The sequence below is a fragment of the Vombatus ursinus genome, unplaced genomic scaffold, assembly GCF_900497805.2.
Source record: "Vombatus ursinus unplaced genomic scaffold, bare-nosed wombat genome assembly UNPS02014807.1, whole genome shotgun sequence".
Taxonomy (NCBI): domain Eukaryota; kingdom Metazoa; phylum Chordata; class Mammalia; order Diprotodontia; family Vombatidae; genus Vombatus; species Vombatus ursinus.
In genome coordinates, this window is record NW_020954585.1 from 33,156,731 (window position 1) to 33,177,840 (window position 21,110).

A 21,110-nucleotide genomic window follows, 5' to 3' on the forward strand; every position below is an offset into this window, starting at 1 on the left:
CCAGCTGGTCTCAAGAAGCTACCATATTCCCAAGGGACCTAGTTCTTCTCCTGAAAACATAAGGTATCTAGTAGTTGAAAATAAAAACAAAAATCTTCTCTAACTGAGTTGCTGAAATATCAAAGCAAATATATTAGAAGATAGGGTAAATAACGATTCATTTTAGGTATAAGGGATGCCTATATCTGTGAGTGTTTGAATGGAACATAAAAGGTCTTTGTGGAATGCTCATCCAAAGTGGGAACCTGTTGCATCATAGAGATGAGAGTAATTTCTGTAATTAGTCACTTGAGATTTCACTTCTATGCCTTTGAAGTTCTTAAAATTTCATTTGCTTGTAACATAAAGTTGATGAACTGAGAGTAACAACACCACTGGCCCCAGCAATCTCTTGGTTCCTACTACTGTACTGAAAGCTGTAGTACATTTCTTTCAAGATGTTGTGCTTCCATCTCTAAATAATCAGCTAGCTAAAATTATCTCCCTTGTTGAACAACATGTGGTAATTTGGCATTCTTGACATTTTTTCCCTCTTTCTACTGCCATCCTCTTTAAATGAGGGCTATTGACTTCTGAAAACATAGTGATTTAAATGTATGTTCATTTAAAAAATAACATTTGTGATTGTCTTAAGGATTCTATTTATGTAAAACTATATTTTTATGGGTTAAACCATGGAGATGATTGAAGGAAGAAATTCTTTGAACTTAAAAGGAAAAATAGTTTCTTAAGCAGATATATATTTCATCATAACCATCTTTTTCCTATTGTATAAAACCTTTGATTATAAGAGTAATCCAAATGACTGACATCAAATCTAATCTAATAAATCATAATGTTAACATGAAAATCGATTTTAACTTTTTATTTCTGGGGAAATTATACCAAATATCTTATGTTTTATTAATTCCAACCCATTCTTTTCCTTATTTTTCATTTAGATTTGATATTTTTTCTCCCCAGATACCCATTGACTTTTAAAAACAGGTTTGTTTTTTTCCCTTTGCTACTATGTCTCCAAAATACCCTCCAATAGAACCTTTCCTTGTAACAAAGAAGTACAGTTAAAGAAAAATAAACTTGATCATGGCTGACAGAATATACCTGATTCCCTACCATTGTCATCACCTTTTTCCCAAGAGAAGGAAGGTATGTTTTATAGTCAGGTCTCCAAAGTTGATATTGCTCATTGCATTTCTCTAAATTTCGATGTCTTTTACTGTTGTTTCTGTATGTTATGTCAATTTATAATTCTATATATCATTGTATATAACATACTTGCTTCACACTGCTTCAGTTCTCACAAGCCCTACTATTTTTTTCTGAATTCCAAATTTTTTTATGGAACAATAATTATCTATTACATTCATAAACCAGAGTTTGTCTATCCATTCCCCAGTCTCTGGGCAACCATTTAATTTTCAGGTTATTTTGCTAACATAAAAAGGAATCATTTGCTTCTGAGATTAGTGTGAATGGCTCCCAAATATTTATTTCCAATATCATAGTATGTCATATTTTTCCAACTGACCTTCCAGTAGCTCAAATTCCACACTTCCAAAGCTGAACTTTTCATCTTGTCCCTAAAATCTGTTAACTCTTCAACTTCTTTAACACTGTTGATTGTACCACCATCCTTCTAGTTACTCAGGCTCAAAATCCCCAGTCATATTCAACTCCCAACTTTTCCCCATCACCCACATCCTCCCAATTCTCAAATCTTGTTGATTTTGCCTTTGAAATATCTCTATGTTCATTATCTCCTTTCCACACCCCCACCCTTTCCACCTTTCACCTTGACAATTGTAAAGGATCCTAACCTTTCTCACTACTTCCAGTCTTTCCTCCTTATAATTCATTTTCCATAACACTACTATCCTAATGAATAGGTAAGACTGTGTCACTTTCCTGCTTAAAAAGCTTCAATGGTGGGGCAACCAGGTGGTGCAATGGATAGAGCACCGTCCCAGAAGTCAGGAGGACCTGAGTTCAAATCTGGCCTTAGACCAAGCACTTGACACTAACTGTGTGACCCTGGGCAAGTCACTTAACCTTGATCGCCTAAAAATAAAAAAAAAACTTCAATGGCTCACTATTACACGAGGAATAAATTTCTTCTGAAACTTGAGCACCTATACAGATTAGTTCCAGCTTACCTTTTCATATTTATTTCACAGAATATTCCACATCATGTACCATATACTTGAAACAGATGGACTATTCTCCATGCCCTATGGCTGTCCTCTTCACAGAAACACAAAATTTTAGAGTTGAAAGGCCCCTGAGTACAAAAACAGTTGAACCAGTATTACAAAGAAATTACAATTATAGTCATGGATAAATGCTTATCCAGTCTTTGCTTGAAGACCTTCAAGGATGAGAGCTCTCCACTTCCCAGAATATTCCACTTCATTTTTTGATAGCCTTCCAGACATCAAACCTAAATTTGCCTTTTTGTAATTCCCACCCATTTCTCCTGGTTCTGCCTTCCAGGACCAAAAAGAACAATTCTAATCCTTCCTACACAAGACAACCCTTCAGATAATTGAAGACAACTCTCATTGTTTACCTCAATCTTTTCCTCCTCAAGCTAAATTTCACCATTTCCTTCAATCCATACTCATGTGACATGAACTCAAGGCCCTTTCGCCATCTTGATTGCCTTAATTATCCAGGAAATCCTGGGCACCTTTCAGCTTATCAATTGTTCTTCTTGAACTGTGGTTCCCTGAACTAGACAAAATATTCCAGGCAAAGTCTGACCAGGACTGAGTACAGAGATAATACCATCCTCTTAGTACTTGAAGTTATGCTTCTATTAATGCAAGTCATTATTGTATTACTTTTGTTTTGATCACTGACACACTGCTAATTCATTGGGTTTGTAATCCATTAAACCCCCCAGATATCTTTTGAACGAACTGTTTTCTAACCATGCCTCCCTCATCCTGTGCCTATGAGGCTGATTTTTCAAAACCAAGTATAAGACTTTACATCTGTCCTTTCTGAATTTCATTTTCTTAGCTTCATCCTAATGCTCAAGCCTGTCAATATCTTTTCATTTTTGTCTATTGTGTTAGCTACCCCTCCCAGATTTGTGTCATTAGCAAATTTGATGAGCACGTCACCTATACCCTAAGTCATTGATAAAAATGCACAGGACCAAACATAGCTCCCTGGAAGACTTGATTGAAGACCTTGAGTGAATTTGACATTGAACCAGTCAGAAGAATTTTTTGAATCAGGCCATTCAACAAAAGCTGAATCCAGCTGTGAAAAATATGGAGAGATGTGGACTAGAATATTATATTATTGTGCAACACACATTTTTCCATGAGAATAGTATAGGAGGCTCTATGAAATGCTTTTCTGAAAATCCAGGTAAGCTATCACTACATCATTCCTCTACTCCAACAGTTTAGTAAACCTGTCAAAAAAAGGAAATAAGATTTATCTGGCATGATCTGTTTTTGGTAAAGCCATACTGGAACTTTGTAATCTGTGCTTTCATTTCTAAAAGTTTTTTCATCAGCTCTTTAACTATACATTGAATTCAAGCTCATTGGCCTGTAGTTTGCAGACTATGTTCCTTTTTTTTTTTAATTCATGACTGTATTTGCCCTTCTCAAGTCCTATAACATCTAATTTCCATTCTTCCAAATATCATTGAGAAAAACAGAATAAAAAATTAAATTTAAATTTAAAAACTGGCTTTCAAATAAATAATGTTGAAATGAAAAAAATAAAAATTTAAAGTAAAAAATAAAAGACAGTGGTTCTGCAATCACACCCACCAGTCCTTTCATTACCTTTATGCCAGATGACTTGAATTCATCCAAGACAGGTATTTTCTTACTATCTTACTTAATTTAGAAATCAATTTCCTATTAGTCATTTTTGTTCAGCCATTTTCAGTGCAGAGACAATTCTTATTGTAAACAAAAGTGAAAACTACAGCAAAATAAAAATCAAGTACCTCTGCCTTCTTTTTGTTGATACTTTTCATCACAGCATCTACCCCACACAGGATTCCTTCTCTTTCCCCCAGTGTAACTAAAAAAAAATCCACTCCACCCCTTTTTGTTTTGACCTTTCTTTAGCTCATTCTGTGCTTCATGATAACTGACACTTTTTCAGGAAATTTGGAATTCTCATATACTCATCCCCTATTACCTGTTTCCATTTTTAAATCATCTTTTTCATTGTTCTATGTTATGGAAATGTTCATTTTATTCCATAAATTTAAAATAACATTAAAAATAATTCCATATAAAAAATTAAGTTGGTTGGTAAATTCTCTGTCAATGCACTTTAGGCATTTCAGATAACTCCCAATTTTCCTATTTATTAGAATTGTTTCCTTTTGTGTGTTTGTAATTTCATTCTTGATCATCTCCCATCCCTCCTGGGCTGACTGCCCTTGTAGAATTTTAGTCCATGAGGTCCTAACTACTCTTTCTATTAAACCCTTGAAATCTGTGCTCCCAGTATCTGGGTGGTATGTCAGACTATGTCACCTTCTTGCCTTTATCATAAACTCTAGGACAAGGTGGTTACTGCCTCCCAAAAGTTACCATAATTTCCATTACAACAACCTCTTCTTCCCTGTTAGATCCCATTTAGAATTTTCTCTTTTAGTTCCTCTATCTTTTGAAGTATGAAATTATCATTAATGGGAGTCAAGAAGTTACTAGATGATCTTCTTGGAGCAGAGAAAGAGGAGAGAGGAGGCAGAGAGAAAAATGGGGAGGGGGAGAGAGAGACTGATAGAATCAGAGACACATGGACAGAAAGAGAGAGAAAAGAGAGAGACAGAGACAAGACTGCCAGACAGGCAGAAAGAGAGAGAGAGAGATGTAGTAGATGTTTGTATAATTGAAGTCTCCCATCACTTCTGTATTATTTTTCTATACCACCTTTGTCGACTTATTTCCAAAACTTCTCATCTGTCTCTATTCTGTCTCAGTTGTCTGCTCTGTATTCTAGTGACAAAAAATGATTTTATTTCATTCCTTTGATTTTCACTCAAATGCTTTTCACCATGATTCTCTTTTGTTTCGAGATTTCCTGATGAGGACATTTTCTAAATAGATAATTTTGTTCACCCTCCCCATTTTACCTGTCCTATTTCTTTGAATAGGTATACCCTTCTATAGCCACATTCCAGTCATGAGTTTCATTCATCCCTTCAAGTCTCAGTGATACATACCCTGTGAGGTCAAATTTTCTTGTATTAGGGCCTCTAGTTTATTAAGTAATCTTTTGGTATCCCTGTATAGAAATTTGAGGCCACAGATTTTTACTATTATATCCTTTCTTGGATTGTCTCCTGTGAACTGCTGGGTGTCTCAACTGTCATTGTTCTTCACTAAACCTACCTTCTATGGTATCCAGCTTAATAGTTAAACATAGACAACCCTCCCCACCCCCATCCTTTTCAGTTGTAAGCCCTTTTGATTTGATTTGCAAAACACCTGGAAAAAACAATTTTTAAACTTTTTGCCAGTTTTTGTTAGGTGCACTCCATTCCTGATCAGGAGTTTGTCATCCCTGTATTCTAAGCCATGATCCAATAATCTAAATGTTGTTCTCAGATACCACATTATTTACAAATGCTCATTTCCCGAGTCATTTTTTTTTCCTTTTCAGTACCCTTTCCTTCAATGGACCATAATGAGGAACACTTAGCCTGTGCCCCTATGGTCTTTAGCTCCTTGCCCAATACTTTGTGATTTTTGGCTGTACTTTTTGTGTTCTTTCTGGCAGTATAAAGTGTGCCCGTATGAATCACCTGAAATCAGTAGTAGTCATCTGTTTTGATAAGTCTTGGATGGTTATTTGTCATGGCTCAGATGCATACCCTAGGAAGACAACAGACTTCTCAAATGTTCTAAGGTCAATAAACAGATGCCTCATTCCCCATGAGCAGTGCACCACTACTCTGTACTTTTTCCTGTGACCTTTATTTAATGATCTCATCTCTTCTGTTTCTGTCTCTTTGTTCACACTTATTTCCTATGGCTATAATATGGATTCTGCTCCCTTTTGCATTTCCATTTGTTGAGAGTTATCCTTGTAGTGCTCAGATTAGTTTCTCCCTTATTCCTCAAGGTTTCCTTCACACACACACACACACACACACACACACACCCCTCCAAATAAAAGTGATAGTCTCTCTCCTCATAAAATTTTGTTTTGATCTCTCCTTTGCATTTTTTACATTCTGTCTTGTATTATATCTCTTCATGTACATTTCTTACATATACCCCACTCACATTAGATTATAAGCTTCTTAAAGGTAGGAGCTGTATTTTAGTTCATCTTTGTGTATGCCCAGCATACACAGTCTGGCTCCTAGAATAGTTCCTTGAATCTAGAAGATATTTTTTAAAAATGGAAAAAAATATTTAATTGAATTGATTCTAATATTATCTTGCTAGGCCCTTGCCTACCATATAACTATTTGAAAATGTGAAACTTCCTTCGTGTGCTTATGAAACAGTTAAAATAGATGTTAGTGCTCTGCAGCCTCATCCTACTGAATATTTTTTTTTGCTTTTACAGTGGAGTTTCTCTCACAGGTTAAGGCTATACAGCAAGACTGTTTAGGAAGCCCATGCAAACATGGATGTCTAGATTGTCCATAGTCCTTTATGAGGTACCCTAATTCTGTGCTGTGCATGTCACTTAAAGTTACTCTTGAAAGCTTCCCAACTTGCCTTTTGGTTGTTGTCATTTTATGTGGGAACATGAGACACAGCAGTACTCAAAGTTAAGCAGCACCCAGATTGGATTAGGTACAGAGGCAATATTATTTTCACAAGCCACACTCTAGAGTGAAATGAAGTCACACTACCGAAACCTCTTTTGTTTCTCTGTCCACCTCTGTATTTTTATAACACCCAAGATTCTGCCAAATCATTTATGAGATCTGAACCACTCCATACAGGGAATTATGTATCACTATTGTTGTCCTGATTTGTGGCACTATTTGAACAAATAAACTAATCTACCTTTTTGTTATCATTTTACATGTCCTTTTTCCTCTGGTTTCCCATTTAGTACTCGGTAACATCACTGAAGACCATCCCAGAACTGTGCCGGAGATGTGATTCACAGAATGAAGACAGATCAGGTATGCCCTTCATTCTTTTTTGTTCCCTCCCTTTTTTTTTCTAGACATGCTTTAGTGAGTATAGGCTTCTGGGGACTTGCTGTCTTCCCCTTGTTGCTTTCTGTTATTTTATTATTGCACTGCTTTTTCCCCAAAAGGTTATTCATTCCCTTCCCCCAAATGTTAGGTCACCAGCAAAAAGAGAAGGGATAGGGAGGACCTAAGAGGATTAGCTATATATTTATAAAGGTAGGAGATCATCTCATCAGCTCCAAACCACAGCATGTGTAACAATTTACTGAATATCGGAGAAACCATTGGTGACAAGACATAATGATACAGGCGCCAATGAAAAAATGTTGGATGCATTTACTACCCATATGGTAATAGACAGCTTGAAAAATGGGGCTTTGCCAAAGCCTGAAACCCTATCAAGGAGCTACATGATAGAATCTACTATAAGGCATACTGTAGCAGTTAAGATTAAAGCAAAGCTTTTGAGTCTAATAGTGTAAACTAAACAGAGAATCATGGCACATAGATGAGAACCAGCTGGATGAACTCTCCTCCCCGCACTACCCCCCTCCTCTGACAAAAAGTACATACAGTGTTGTTTTCCCTCTGTAAATCAAATTAGGCATCTTTGTTTTTCTCTTTCTGATGGACTAAAAAAGAAAAGGATTGGTGGGGTGTGAGTGTAGTATTGAGCTATGATATATTTGTTATTCTTTCATGTGATGATTTGAGAGCGTTGTTAAATTTGGAACCTCAGTGGTAGCCATCTGAATCCTTAAATTCATGAGCAATGTAAGACTTGAAATTATACTCAGATTATTGTATCAGGTTTAGCAGTGAATAAATTAAAGTTCTTTGCCTATAGTGCCACCAATATGTTACTTCGTGCATATTAAAAAGATTTTTATAAATCCTTATATATTTTTCCATTACACAGAATGGTGTTAGTGGATACATGACTGGATGTGGAGCTAGGGAAGACATGGGTTCTAATACCTTCTCACTTAATAACCAATTGACTCTGAGCAAATCACTTAATTTTTTGGTGCCTCAGTTTCTTCATTCATAAAATGAAAAAGTTGGACTTGGTGGCCTCTAATGTCTTTTATAGCTCTAAGTCGATGATCTTATTATCTTATGGACTGTTTGTTTCTGCCATTTGCTTAGATAAATTTGTGAAAGTGCTTAGTATTTCTTGGTTTTGTTTATTACTCTACATCTTGTGATGAGAACTGGTTTGATTCAGAAACATTGATGGATATACGAAATTCAGTTAAAACCATTTTTATTTAAACTTTAAAAAAAACACAAAAAAAGGTTTGAATTATTTAATGGAATCTCTTGGTTACAGAGTCTCAATTTGAAACTTAAAATCACAATTGGCCTGTCCTTTTAAGAGATCACCTATGGTGAAGTTGAACCAGTGAATGACTAGATGCACTAATCACTTGAGTGAGGAGAGGGTAAGAAGTAGGCTGTAGGAACAGTAAAGCTCCATGATGATACTGTATATCCTCTCAGTGCTTCAGAAGTAAATTTCACTTATCTATTTATTTAATTAAAGCTTCTCTCAACTACCAAGGTAAATAACTAAACAGAAACTTCCAAACAACTTCTGGTGCATTTGTTACTAGTTACAAAGCAAATGCTTTAACCTTCTATCCAGAACATTATCAGAAATCACTAATCTGAGACAATTAAAAATGAATGTGTTGGGGAGGAGAGTTCCCCACCCAGCTCAGGTGATGAAATCACAGAAGGGGCAGAGATAATGAGGTGCCAATCCAATAACTCTTTCATAAAAGAAAATGAATTCTATCCTCTCTTTTTGTCCTCTCTTTTTGTTTACCCTTGGTGGCTCTTGGTGATCACCACTTCATTCTCTAAATATTAATAATTAATATTAATAAATAAATATTAATAAAAATTTGCCAAAACTTGAAGTTTACAGGCTCATAATTAGAAGTATCCACTTTCTTTATGAAAAGTAGGGCATCATCTGTTCAACCCTAGTCCTGTAACATCTCTTTTTCTTTTTTTTCTTAATAGTGTTTTATTTTTTTTCCAATTACATGTAAAGATAGTTTTCAACATTTAATTTTGTAAAATTTTGAGTTCTAAATTTTCCTCCTTCCCTTCCTTCCTCCCCTCCCTCTTCTCCAAGACAGCAAGTGATCTGATAGAAGTTGTATATGTACAATCATGTTAAACATATTTCCGTATTAATCATGTTGTGAAAGAAGAATCAAAACAAAAGAGAAAAACCATGCATTTCTCCTTTTCTTAACAATAGCTCACCTATCACAACCTTGTGAGATAATAATTGACTCGGTCCTGGTAGCTTGAATTCAATGAAGACAGATAAGTGCTCACTTTTTTTTTTTTACCTCTCTTGAGTATCAGTTGCCTGTTAACCATTTTTGTTTCCTACTTCCCATTATGTTTTATCTTTATACATTATTCATTGAATGATTCTGTAACACTTCTTTGTACCTTTTCCCTTAAGTATTATAATACCTGCCCTTCATTCAGAAGCTTAATATTAACATTTATATCTATATCATCTATATTTATCCTTCTATTTATATGTATCTCTATATTGATGTATATGTACATCTATACATATGTATATGTATATGTATAGACTTGACTTTAGTAGGTGCCTAGGATACAAAGATAAAAATCAACATAGTTTCATCCTTGTATATGTGTGGTACATGTGTCTTTCTTGTATATGTAACACACACATACATATATGTATAGGCATATGTGTGCATGCATACACTTAACTCTACATATATCTTTGTATACAAATATGTGGATACACAAATATATGACAAACATCAGAGTTAACCTTTGGAAATTGGTTATTCAGGCCCAGTTTTGAGAATATGGGTCTAGATCCAATTGTCAAGTAGCAGTCTAAAGCTAGAGTAGCTTTATATGAGATTTCAAGGTTTCAGGAAGGTCCCACCCTACCTTAAAAATCTGTCCCTGATTAATAATTATCTTCCCAAATGACTAATTGTTTGGCTGAAATTCTACCATAAGATTTTAAGGCTTTTGCCCCATGGAGAGGTAATACTTTAATTTGTTGTCAGTTTACTGTGAATAAGTCTCCAGTCTTTTTAGAGGAGGAAATTTTGCTTGGGAGAAATATGCCAAGTACCTCAAGGTTGTATCATCAAGAGGAAACAGAATATATAACTAGGAAGCTGAAAAGCCCTAAGGACAAACTTCACCTGCTTCAGAATTTTGCATAGAATCATGGCTGCAGAGTAGGCTCAGGGGCCCCTGAGTTATTAACTCATTCCAAAAACATTTATTTGTTTAAAAAAAATCTATTCTGTGCTACTATTGTTCTAGGTTCAGTGTAAGAGAGAGTACAAAATTTGGATGAAGCATTGTCCCTGATCTCATGGAACTTGTCACTCTAGTAGGGGCCTGAGTAGACTTGTAAAAATTTGACCAGCTTGGAATCCAGGCAGCTCAGCAAATAAGACTAGTTCTGGGTCAATGAAAGCTATAAAAGGGAAAGAATAATGATTTGCAGTAAAAAGTTTGATTTCTGTGTAGGGGTTGCTTAATACCTGCTATCTTAGACCTGGTAACTCAGAAAAGTAATGTATTGCATTTCACTCCGTGAAATTATAAAGTAAAATTATACGGACATGTGCTATTCAAATAAACCATTTTCAATTTAACTTAGTTTGGGGATCATTTTGTTGGCTTGTACATATTCAGATGTGCACTCATTTTATGAAAGTTAAGTTCAATTGATTGTTATTTTTTAAAAGTAGCTGCTGAACTCATTATCTGCATTTTTCTCATAAAACAAGCCAAAGTAGCGTTTGATGAAAAATTCAACTTCATGGCTGAAAACTTAGATACACTGAAGTAGATAAATAACATGACAGTTTGTATGTAAACATTTTTCATTCATTTGTTTAACAAACATTTATTAAATGCCTATTATGTGTCAAGCATTATGCTAGACAATGACTATACAAAGAGAAAAAAATTAAATTGAATCTGCGCTCAAGGAGCTTATGTTCTCTTATGAGTAAATAATGCATAACCAAAAAGTATAAAATATGTACAAAAGCAATACTAAATAACTTCATGGTATTAGCTGCTGGAGAGTTTAGGATAAGCCTCCTAGAGGAGGTATCATTTTAGCTGAACTTTGAAGCATGTAGATCGTAGAAAGTAATACTTTTTCTCTGTGGACCCAATTACAGCAAATGGCCAAACCATAAGTGTTTATTTGCTTTTCAGTAAAAGCCATCTTGGAGGTATATTTATACTCTTGGCAACTGTGTTGTGCTTATTCCCAAGGTTTGCCAATGTTGTAACGAACCTAGAACTTATAAATTTGAAATCTATGGTTTCCAAAGATTTCTGTAGGCCTTGAGCCAGCACTTAAAATAATAAATTGACATGACAACCTTATAGGAAACACTGACATAGCTGATGATGCTAAATATATAAATCCTCTGTTTTCAATTTAAATAAATATTTAATGGCAAATCACAAAAAAAGAAGGTTGTATTTCTGATTCAACTGAAGTTACTTCATTTTCATATGCTATTGCTGATAATCCATTTATTGTAAGATCCTAATACAAACTTAATCCCAATAGCTTTACTCGTAATTCATTAGTCAAGAATATGGCCTGTGATTTAGTTCCATTTACAATCTGGCTATTCCTGTTCCACCTCTCTGTTCCACTGAAGAGTGCAAGAGAGAGAGAAAGGAGAAGGAAATATACAGGTTTTCAGGGTCCACTTATTTCAGTACCCCATACTTTATTTCTATATCTCTCAGACACAAATTGACTGTCTCCCCCATTCCCACAGCCCTTCACAAATATATCCTCTATCCTGGACTCTCTTCCCTCAAAGTAAAAAACAATAGTAACAATAAAAACAAATTCAAGTAGATACAAAATACCAGAAATCAAATAAAGGTTAAAATTAAGACTTTGGGAAATAGACACAGAATAATAAAATGTCCTAAGTAGTCAATATTTCACAAGTCACCTATGGCCAGAGCAATAACTAGAAATTTTGCCATAAAGTGGGCAAGCACATGAATCATGCCTTCAGTTGAAGGGAAATATGGCATCCTGTGCCACTTGGTTCCTATTTTAATTTATTATTCTTATTAAACAGATGCTAAGGTCTGCTGTTTCTATGTTGAGGAATTATTGCAGGTGCTTGAATCGCCTTCTAAGTTTGGTGCTGGCTGGGTTCAGCACCCTGGGGCAAAGTCCTAGACATCCCACCCCAGCTATGTTCTTCCTAGTGGAGCCTCCCAACCAAAGCAAGAATCCCTTCCATTGCCTCCTACCCTAACCACACATACATGCATACATATGTGCATATATGTGTGTATATTAATATGTGCATAGAGAAAGCAGTAATACACACTCACACACGTACTTTCACCAACTTACCAATATTTTTCTTAAACTATCATGTCCAGAACAGAACCCAGAACTCCAGATAAAGTCTGCTAAAGGACGAGGACAGTGGCACTGTCACTTTGTTTCTGGAAGCTATGTATCTCTTAATGCATCTCAAGATCAAATTAGCTTTTTTGACTCTGCATCATATTGCTGTCTCATATGGAGCTTGCAGTTTACAAAACCCACCAGGTCTTTATCAGACAAACTACTATCTAATCATGACTCCTCCTACTTGGGAAAATTATTTCTTTTTGTATCTAAGTGTAAGACTTTATATTTAACCCTACTAAATTAAATATCTTTAGATTTCTGCCTAATGTACTATCATGTCAAGATGTTTGGGGATGCAGACTTTCATCCAGTTTGCTAGATGGATTAAAATGAAGCAAGGTGGTATAGTGGATAGAATACTGGTGTTGGCGTCAGGAAGACTTAAGTTAAAACCCTGCCTTAGACACTTATTTGGCTGTGTGTAACCCTAGGCAAGTCATAACCTTTCTCAGCCTCAGTTTCCTCCTCTGTAAAGTGAGGATAATAATAACATCTACCTCATGGGGTCGTTGTGAGGAACAAATAAGATAACATATGTAAAGTGCTTCTCAAACCTTAACAAACCAGACAAATACTAGCTACTACCTATTATTAGCTCCCAGGCTTTCTATCACCTGCAATTTTGATGAAGATGCCATGTATATTCCTTTATCTTAGTCACTTATAAAAAATGTTAAACACCTTATATCCAAGCACAGATCCATGGGGTGGGTACTTCACTGCAATTGTTGACATGGAATCACCAACAACTACTCTCTGTCTAGTCATCCATCTTGTTCTGAATATTATTGCCTAGTCCATATCTTCATATTTTCCTCAATAAAAATGCAAGATCCTTTATCAAATACTTTTGTAAAATCTAGGTTAGCTAGATCATAACATTCCCTTCAACTCTGAGCTTAGTAATTCTGTTAAAAAAAAAGGGAAATGAGGTTAGTCTGGCATGACCTATTCTTGACAAAGTCATGTTGGCTCTTTGTAATTAACACATCCCTTTCTAGATGTTCACCAAACATCTCTTTAATTATCTATTCTTGAATATTCCCAGGAATTGAAGTTAAGCTCACTGATAGTACATGTTTCTGGTAAATTATAATGAAGGTGACCAGATTATTTTTTTTATGCAGACCTATGATTTCATTGGTGTAGGAACCTTCTGGTATGGAAACTGCCCCTGTAGATCCAGAACAAAATCATTCCTGAGCCATATGGTCTTTGAGAGTTGTCAAGAGTACTGAAAATCTAACTGGATTGTCCATAGTTACACACTCCACCAGCTGTTCATAGGACTAGAATGCAGAATTCCCTAACTCCAAGATTTTCTCTTTATCCAGTAAGCCTTCCATGATCAGTTCATTACTTGATTTAAATGAAAACACACATTTAAACTGAGCTTTCCTTTGCATGAATAGTATCTGTAGTAAGGAGTTCATCATATTTCTTACATCTTTGATGGTACTTGGTAGCTCTGCTAATTGCTTTCTTACCATCATCATCTCTTCAATTCAACTCAATAAACATTTATTAAGCACTTACTGTATGCCAGACAAGACTATTTTAATAGTCACCTCATTGGTTGTCTGTATACCTTGGAAACCATTAGAGACATTTGATGCAAATATTTTTCCACAATTGGCCATTTCTCTCCTTATCCAACTTGCATTGATTTTTTTCACGCACAAGCTTTTTAATTACATTTAATCAAAATCTACTGTTTTATCTTCTGTGCTTACTTCTATTTCTTGCTTGGCTAAGAATTCACCATCTAGTTATAGTTATGAAACATAGTTGATCTGCTTCTCTTCTACTTTTTAAAAATACTATGACCTTTAATGTTTAGGGAAGTCTCCATTTTGAATTTATTATGGCACATGGTGTATGGGGTTAGTCCAACCCTAATTTCTGTTGAACTGCTTTCCAGTTTTCTCAACAGTTCTTGTCAATTAGGGCATTTTTCTCTAAGTACTTTATGTTTTCAAGTTTTCCAAACACTGGGTTATTGAAATCAATTGATTATGCTTTATTGTCCAGGAGCTTTGATGATCGTTTCTTTATAATATGATCAGAGGTGTGGAAGTGCCTTTTCGCCTTTGTATTGGTGGCTTCCCTGACCCCACCCCTGATATTGTAGATGTTTTATTCCTCCAAATGAATTTTTTTATTGTTTCGTCTAACTATTATCCCTTTGGTAGTTTGATTAGTTTAGTACTAAATCTATGAAGTAATTTAGGGAAGATTTTCATTTTTATAATATTAGCATGGCCCAGCCCTGAGAATTAAATATCCCTCTAGTTAACTAACTGAAGTGGTGTTTTGGTTTGTCCTCCAACCCCCAACCTCTCACAGAGTCTCTGTAGCAAGAGGAATGGAATCCGAAGATAGGCCCAGCACAGGCTTGCGTTTTAAATTGTGCTCCAACTGTGTATACATTAAGACTGGTGGAAGTGAGGTGCTGAGTGAACACTTTTAGGATTAGGATTAATTTATAAAGCTCTTTTCTGCCTCAATCATTCACCTTCTACAATCCACAAATATCTTTCAACTTCAGTTTCCCCATCTGTGAAGTGGGGATAGTAATAGCACCTATCTTAAAGGTTATGGTGAAGATCAAATAAGATAATGTATGTATGAAGGACTTTAAAGCACTATTTAAATGTGGTGATGATGATGATTGTAATGATGGTGATGATGATGATTATCTCTGGAAGGGTTCTCTCCTTTTTCTCCAGTGGATTTAACTATAAATATTCTATATCTGACAACGAATCTCCTCCTTTTAGAGGTTTATAAAGTTGAAGGGGCTCAGAGAAAATAAGAAATTCACCATCTTCCTTGTCACATGAACTGGAAGTCTAAATCTGATTTGTATTGTTTTCCAATTTTTCCAGCAGTTCTGATCAAAAAAGGAAGTCTTTTACCCCAAATAGTTTATGTTCTTTTATCAAACACTGGACAAAAAATTTCAATTGTTGATGCTGTTTGCTTTTACAATCTGTTCTACTCTTCTACTTTTCTGGGTTTTTTTTTTAAAGGAGAACCATATAGTTTTGATGACTGCTGCTTTAAAATGTATTTTAAACTCTAAAAATGTTATGTCTTCTTCATGAATACTTTTTCTCATCATTTTTCTTGATATTCTTGATTTTTTCCCTGCCACATGAATTCTGTTATTATTTTGTCCCTTGGTAGTTTGATTGGCATAGCATTAAATCTGAAAATTATCTTAAGTGGCATTATTATTTTTTAATTAGTGCAGTGAAACCAGGAGAAAATTATCTCCCTCCAATTATTTATGTCTTTATTCTGTAAAGAGTGATTTGCATTTGTATACATACCAATCTTGAATGTTTATTGGTAGGTAGACTCCTGGATATTTTATACATTTTTTAGTAATTAATTTGGATGGGATTTCTTTTCCCATTTCTTCTTGCTGGGTTTTCTTAGTGAATATTAAAAGGCTAATAATTTTGTGGATTTATTTTATATCTTGATACGTTACTGAAATTATTGATTGTTTTGATTAGTTTTTGTATTGAATCTCTGGGATTTTATAAGTAAACCATCATATCATTGGCACATAGATAATTTTGGTTTCTCCTTACCTATTCTTGCTCCCTAAAGTTCTTTATCTTGTCCTATTGCTTGCTTTATCATGATCTTTTTGGAAAGGCTTCTAGTATATTTCTATAACCAAAAAAAAAAGTTTTAGATAGTTACTTTAATATATATATATAATTATTTTACATAAAGATCTACTTAGATATTTATTTATTTTTAGTATTCTTAACATAAAGGAGTGCTGTGTATTTGGGATGGGGTCTGGCTTTTGGGGCTTTTTTGTTTTTATTGTTTTTATGGTAATGTGCTCTCTCCTATTTATAGTCTCCTTAATGTTGAGCCATACCTGAATTCTTGATATAAATCCAACCTGGTCATAGCAAATAATCTTTTGAATAAACAGTCATAGCCTTATTGCTAGTATTTTATTCAATATTTTTGCATCAAAATTTGTTAGTGACATTTATCTAAAGTATGTTTTCTCTTCCTTACCTCTCCCTGGTTGGGGGAACAGGACCATATTGTCTAATAGAAAGAGTTTGGTAAGATAAATTCTAATTTTTTTGGGGGGGGAATGTAATATATGAGTTAAATGTGCTTTGAATATTGAATCTAATTCACTTAGCTCCTTTCATCCTGTGACTTTTTACTTTAAGAATTAGTTTGTGGGCTACTCAATTTCTTTTTCTGATATTTTCTTTCTCTATTTCTTGTTCTGTTTATCTAGGTATTTTGGTATTTTTGTAACCATCCATTTTATTTGTTTTCATTTGTTTGGCATATAATTACATATAATAATTTCTAGCAATTTTTTTATTTCCATCTCTTGTGAATTCCCATCCTTCATTTTTTATTTTAACAACATAGATTCTTCTCTTTAAAAAAAATTGAATTAATGGAGTGTCTTTCATTAGCCTAATCAAAAAAGAAAAGCTCTTAGTTTTATTCATCAATTCAGAAGATTTTTTGCTTTTAATTTTATTTCTTCCTTGATCTTCAGAACATCTATTTTTTGTGTTTACTTGGAGTCTTTAGTTTGTTATTTTTTCTTTCATTCCCTGCTCAATCCATTGTATCTTTTTTCATTTCTGTTGTGTTTAGAGATGTAAGTTTTCCTCTTAGGGTTACTTTAGCCTCATACCAGCATTTTGGTTATGTTATATTGCTGTCATCAATTTCTTTGATAAAATTATTTACTATTTCTTTAGGATCATATTATTTATTTTCCATTGCAAATCTGAATTCTTTCTTTAAATTCACCTTATTAATAATGATTTTTATTGGATTGTGGCCTGAAAAGGATATATTTAATATGTCTTCTTATGCATTTGTTTATTAGTTTTTATGCCCTAGCACAATGTCAGTTTTTGTAAAGGTACAATGCAAAGTGGAGAAATATGATTTTCATTCAGTAATTCTTTAACATCTATCATATCTTTTCTGTTGTCGTTGTAAAATTATAGTCTGGTCATTAAATTCTTTTAAAGAGACCAATGTGGATGCACAGTGAACTCACCAGCTAATTTAGGTACAAAAAAAAGTGTTGAGGTACTGGAAATAAGGTCACGTAACAGAATATAATTTAATAGTTTATCACAGTTCTGTAAAAATAGTGATCTGAGACTGGCAAAGGCAATTAAAGGCAACAGAAAGAGTAAATTTAAAAAAAACTACATTGGTAGAAATAAAGATCAAAGAATGGATAGAACCATTACTTGGGGTCAGTGGCATAATGATAATGGGCAGCAGAGAGGAAAGGCTGCTCAATTTTAATTTTATTTCTATTTTTTTTCTGCAAAGAAGAAAAACCTTCCACTCAAAGTAAAAGAGCAAAAATGGCTAACAGGGATTTGGTTTCCATGTAAGGAGATAGTAAGAAAGCGCCTAGCAGCCCTTGATGAATTCAGGTCATCTGATTCAGATGAGCTATATCTGATACTGAAAGAATAGGCAGGTATGCTTGTTGAACTACTGTCAGTCATATATGAAAGCTTATGGAAAATGAGAGTAGTACTACAAGAATGGAGAGGGCATATGTACAATTTTCAAGAAAAGGAAGAAAACAGAGTCTGCATGCAATAGGCCAGTGAATTTGATTTTGGTTTCTGGGATACTCTAAACTGATTATTATGGATGGTTAGTGAGCCACTAGAATATGAAATGGTGATTAAATAGAGCTGGCATGGCTTCATCAAGAACAAATCATGTGAGACCAAACTTATTTCCTTTTCATACAGGGTTAATAAACTGATAAATGAGAGGAACAGTATAGGTCTTTATCTGATAAATCTTTATCTAGATTTAAAATCGTATTTCATAAAGTGACTGATACTGAAAATTTGAAGAGATGTGTGTACACACACACACACACACACACACACATTCATTGTTTATAATTCCTTTAAGAGTAATATACTTTACCTACTTACCTCTTTTAATCATGACCATTTTGGGAGTCATCCTAACTTTTTAGATTCAGTTGGACAGAATAGATTCTATTGCAACTCTTCATTTTAACTCTGTGTCAATCTTTAAGTTTCAAGTCTGTTTTTTGTAAACAGCCTATTTTAGGGTTTTGTTTTCTGATCCATTCTGCCAGTCACCTCCATTTTATGGGAGACTTATTCCATTCATATTAATTATTATGATTATTAAACTTGATCTTCCCTCCATCACATTTTATTATCATGTTTCCTCTTCCCCCACCCACAAGGAAAAATAAGACAGATAATGAAATAAACACTAGAATATATCATTGCAAAATCTGATCACACTTCTCTCCCATCTTCCACTTTATCCAGCCAAGACCCAGGTCACTGTACACTGTCCTTTCTCTTTCTCTTCTTCACCTGACCTTTGTAATCATTATCCTGATGTACAATGAAATTAGTAGAATTAAGAGAACACTTTATGTGATGATGACAATAATCATTTTGGGAAGACAACATGCACATCTGAAATAAGTATCCAGATATTATATGAGGTAATTTGAGAAGAGAAAGTACTAGCAGTTGGGGATGGGGGGCAGAGAGTGAGATGGGATCAGGAAATTCTCCATCTAGAAGGTAGCACTTGAACTAAGTTTTGAAGGAAACCAGGGACTTCAAGAAGTGGACATGAAGGTGGAGAGTATTCCAGGTAAGGGAGACAGCCGGTATAAAAGCACTAATACGAGAGAAGGAAAGTCATGAAACAGAAAGTATATCAGCATAGCTGTCTGGTAAAATGTGTAGCAGGAAGAAGTGAATAATCCTGGTAAGGTAGGAAAGGGCCAATTTTTGAAGAGCTTTAAATGACAAGCAGAGGAGTTTAGGTTTCATCTTAGAGGTTAAGGGGAGTAAGCCACTGGAGGGGAAGAGAAAGTTATATGGTTAGACCTTCATTTTAGGAAAATCACTTTGATGGCTATGTGGAAGATGAACTGCAATAAGAAAAGACTCAGCAGGAAGACCAGTTGGAAGGTGATGAGGGTGATAGTATTGATATTTAGAGGCTTAGGGGTGCTGGGACCCCAAAATCACAACACACAGGTCCTGCCCAAATGAATTCAACCCAAGCCTTCCTTCAGTCAAAAATAAGGTTTATTAGAACATCCGCCATACTGGTCAGACTCTTAAGGAATCTGAACATTTTGAGCTATTGGCTAGATTTTAAGAATCTGAGCATTGGCTAGACTTTAAGTATCTCAGCCTCTTAATGGAGACAAGATGGACCTTATATACAGAAAAAACTGTGGGAAGGGTCTAGGAGTGGCCAAGTAGTTTGAGGTGACTGGAAGAGTGGTCTAGGAGAAAGGGTATCTTGATGGGAGTGGACAATAAACTGGGGTGACCAGAGGAGGGGTCTAGGGAGGATTCTTGATAGGAGTTTCTGGGAGGTTGAGAATGGGGTCTAGATGGGATCAAGGGTGGAAGTACCAGGGGGCCATCTGGAGGTAATAGAAAATGGAGGGCTGGGCTAAATTAAGGGTAACAGAGAATTGGGAGATTGGGTGCCATAAAGAAAGGCCAGTTGATAAGATTATAGCCTCAGGCCAGAGATTTGGCCATGTGGGAAAGTCCAGGGCTTTTCCTTTTTGGGGTCCAAATTCCAAGGACATGGTCTTTTCCTTTTAGAGTTTCAGATTCCATCCCCATCAATAGAGACTCAAACTAGAGTGGTGACTGGGTGAGTGAAATGAAAGGATTAGATGTAATAGGGGTTCTTGAAATAGAAACAAGGTTTGGCAACATATTGAATATATGGGAGAATGAGTAGAGGTTGTAAACCTACGTAACTGGAAAGATGGTGGTGCCCTCAATAGAAATGGGGAAGTTTGGAGAATTGGTGGTTTTGGGGGAAAGACAATCACTTATGGTCTGGTTATGTTAAGTTTGAAATGCTTATGGAATATCCAGTTTGAAATCTCCAATAGATGGTTCATGATATGGAAAAGAGATCTGAAGGAGAACAGTTGATTATGCAATGAAATGGGATCAAAATCACCCCCACCATTTATATTTATCAAACCTAATACATTTATCAGATGTGACTATACCTGGATTGAATCATTCAAACTAGAGGTGTGAACAAGGCCTAAGTATCTCCATTAAGTAAAGTAAATTAATCCAAATCTCCTGGATGGGAGCCTTAAAGCAGAGACCCTGGTCTCTTGTACCTGTCTCTGCCAATATTTCTTGATGAGGCTGTCAAGGGCAAGACTGAGTACCCATTGTGGCTCAAATCTGGAGCTCATAGCATTTCTTTGGGGGGGTGTGTGTGTCTGTGTGTGTGTATGTGTGTGAATTACCTCATTTGTATTCTCTCTGGTTTGTTGACCTTTTGCTTCATTTGGTAATGTTTTCCACTTTGCCTGAGGGAACTGCTTTTAGCTAGAATCTTTTCATTTAGATATCTTTGCCA

The 21,110-nt window shown here is 35.1% G+C and overlaps 1 protein-coding gene across 1 annotated transcript in view; it reads left to right on the plus strand.

The window, feature by feature from the left end:
• Nucleotides 1-21,110, plus strand: part of SNCAIP (synuclein alpha interacting protein) — a 212,898-nt gene that overhangs the window by 122,835 nt on the left and 68,953 nt on the right. Inside the window, exon 3 of the mRNA XM_027874875.1 lies at nt 7,063-7,135. Within this exon, the coding sequence (XP_027730676.1) occupies nt 7,063-7,135 (73 nt within the window). The remainder of the gene's footprint in view (nt 1-7,062; nt 7,136-21,110) is intronic.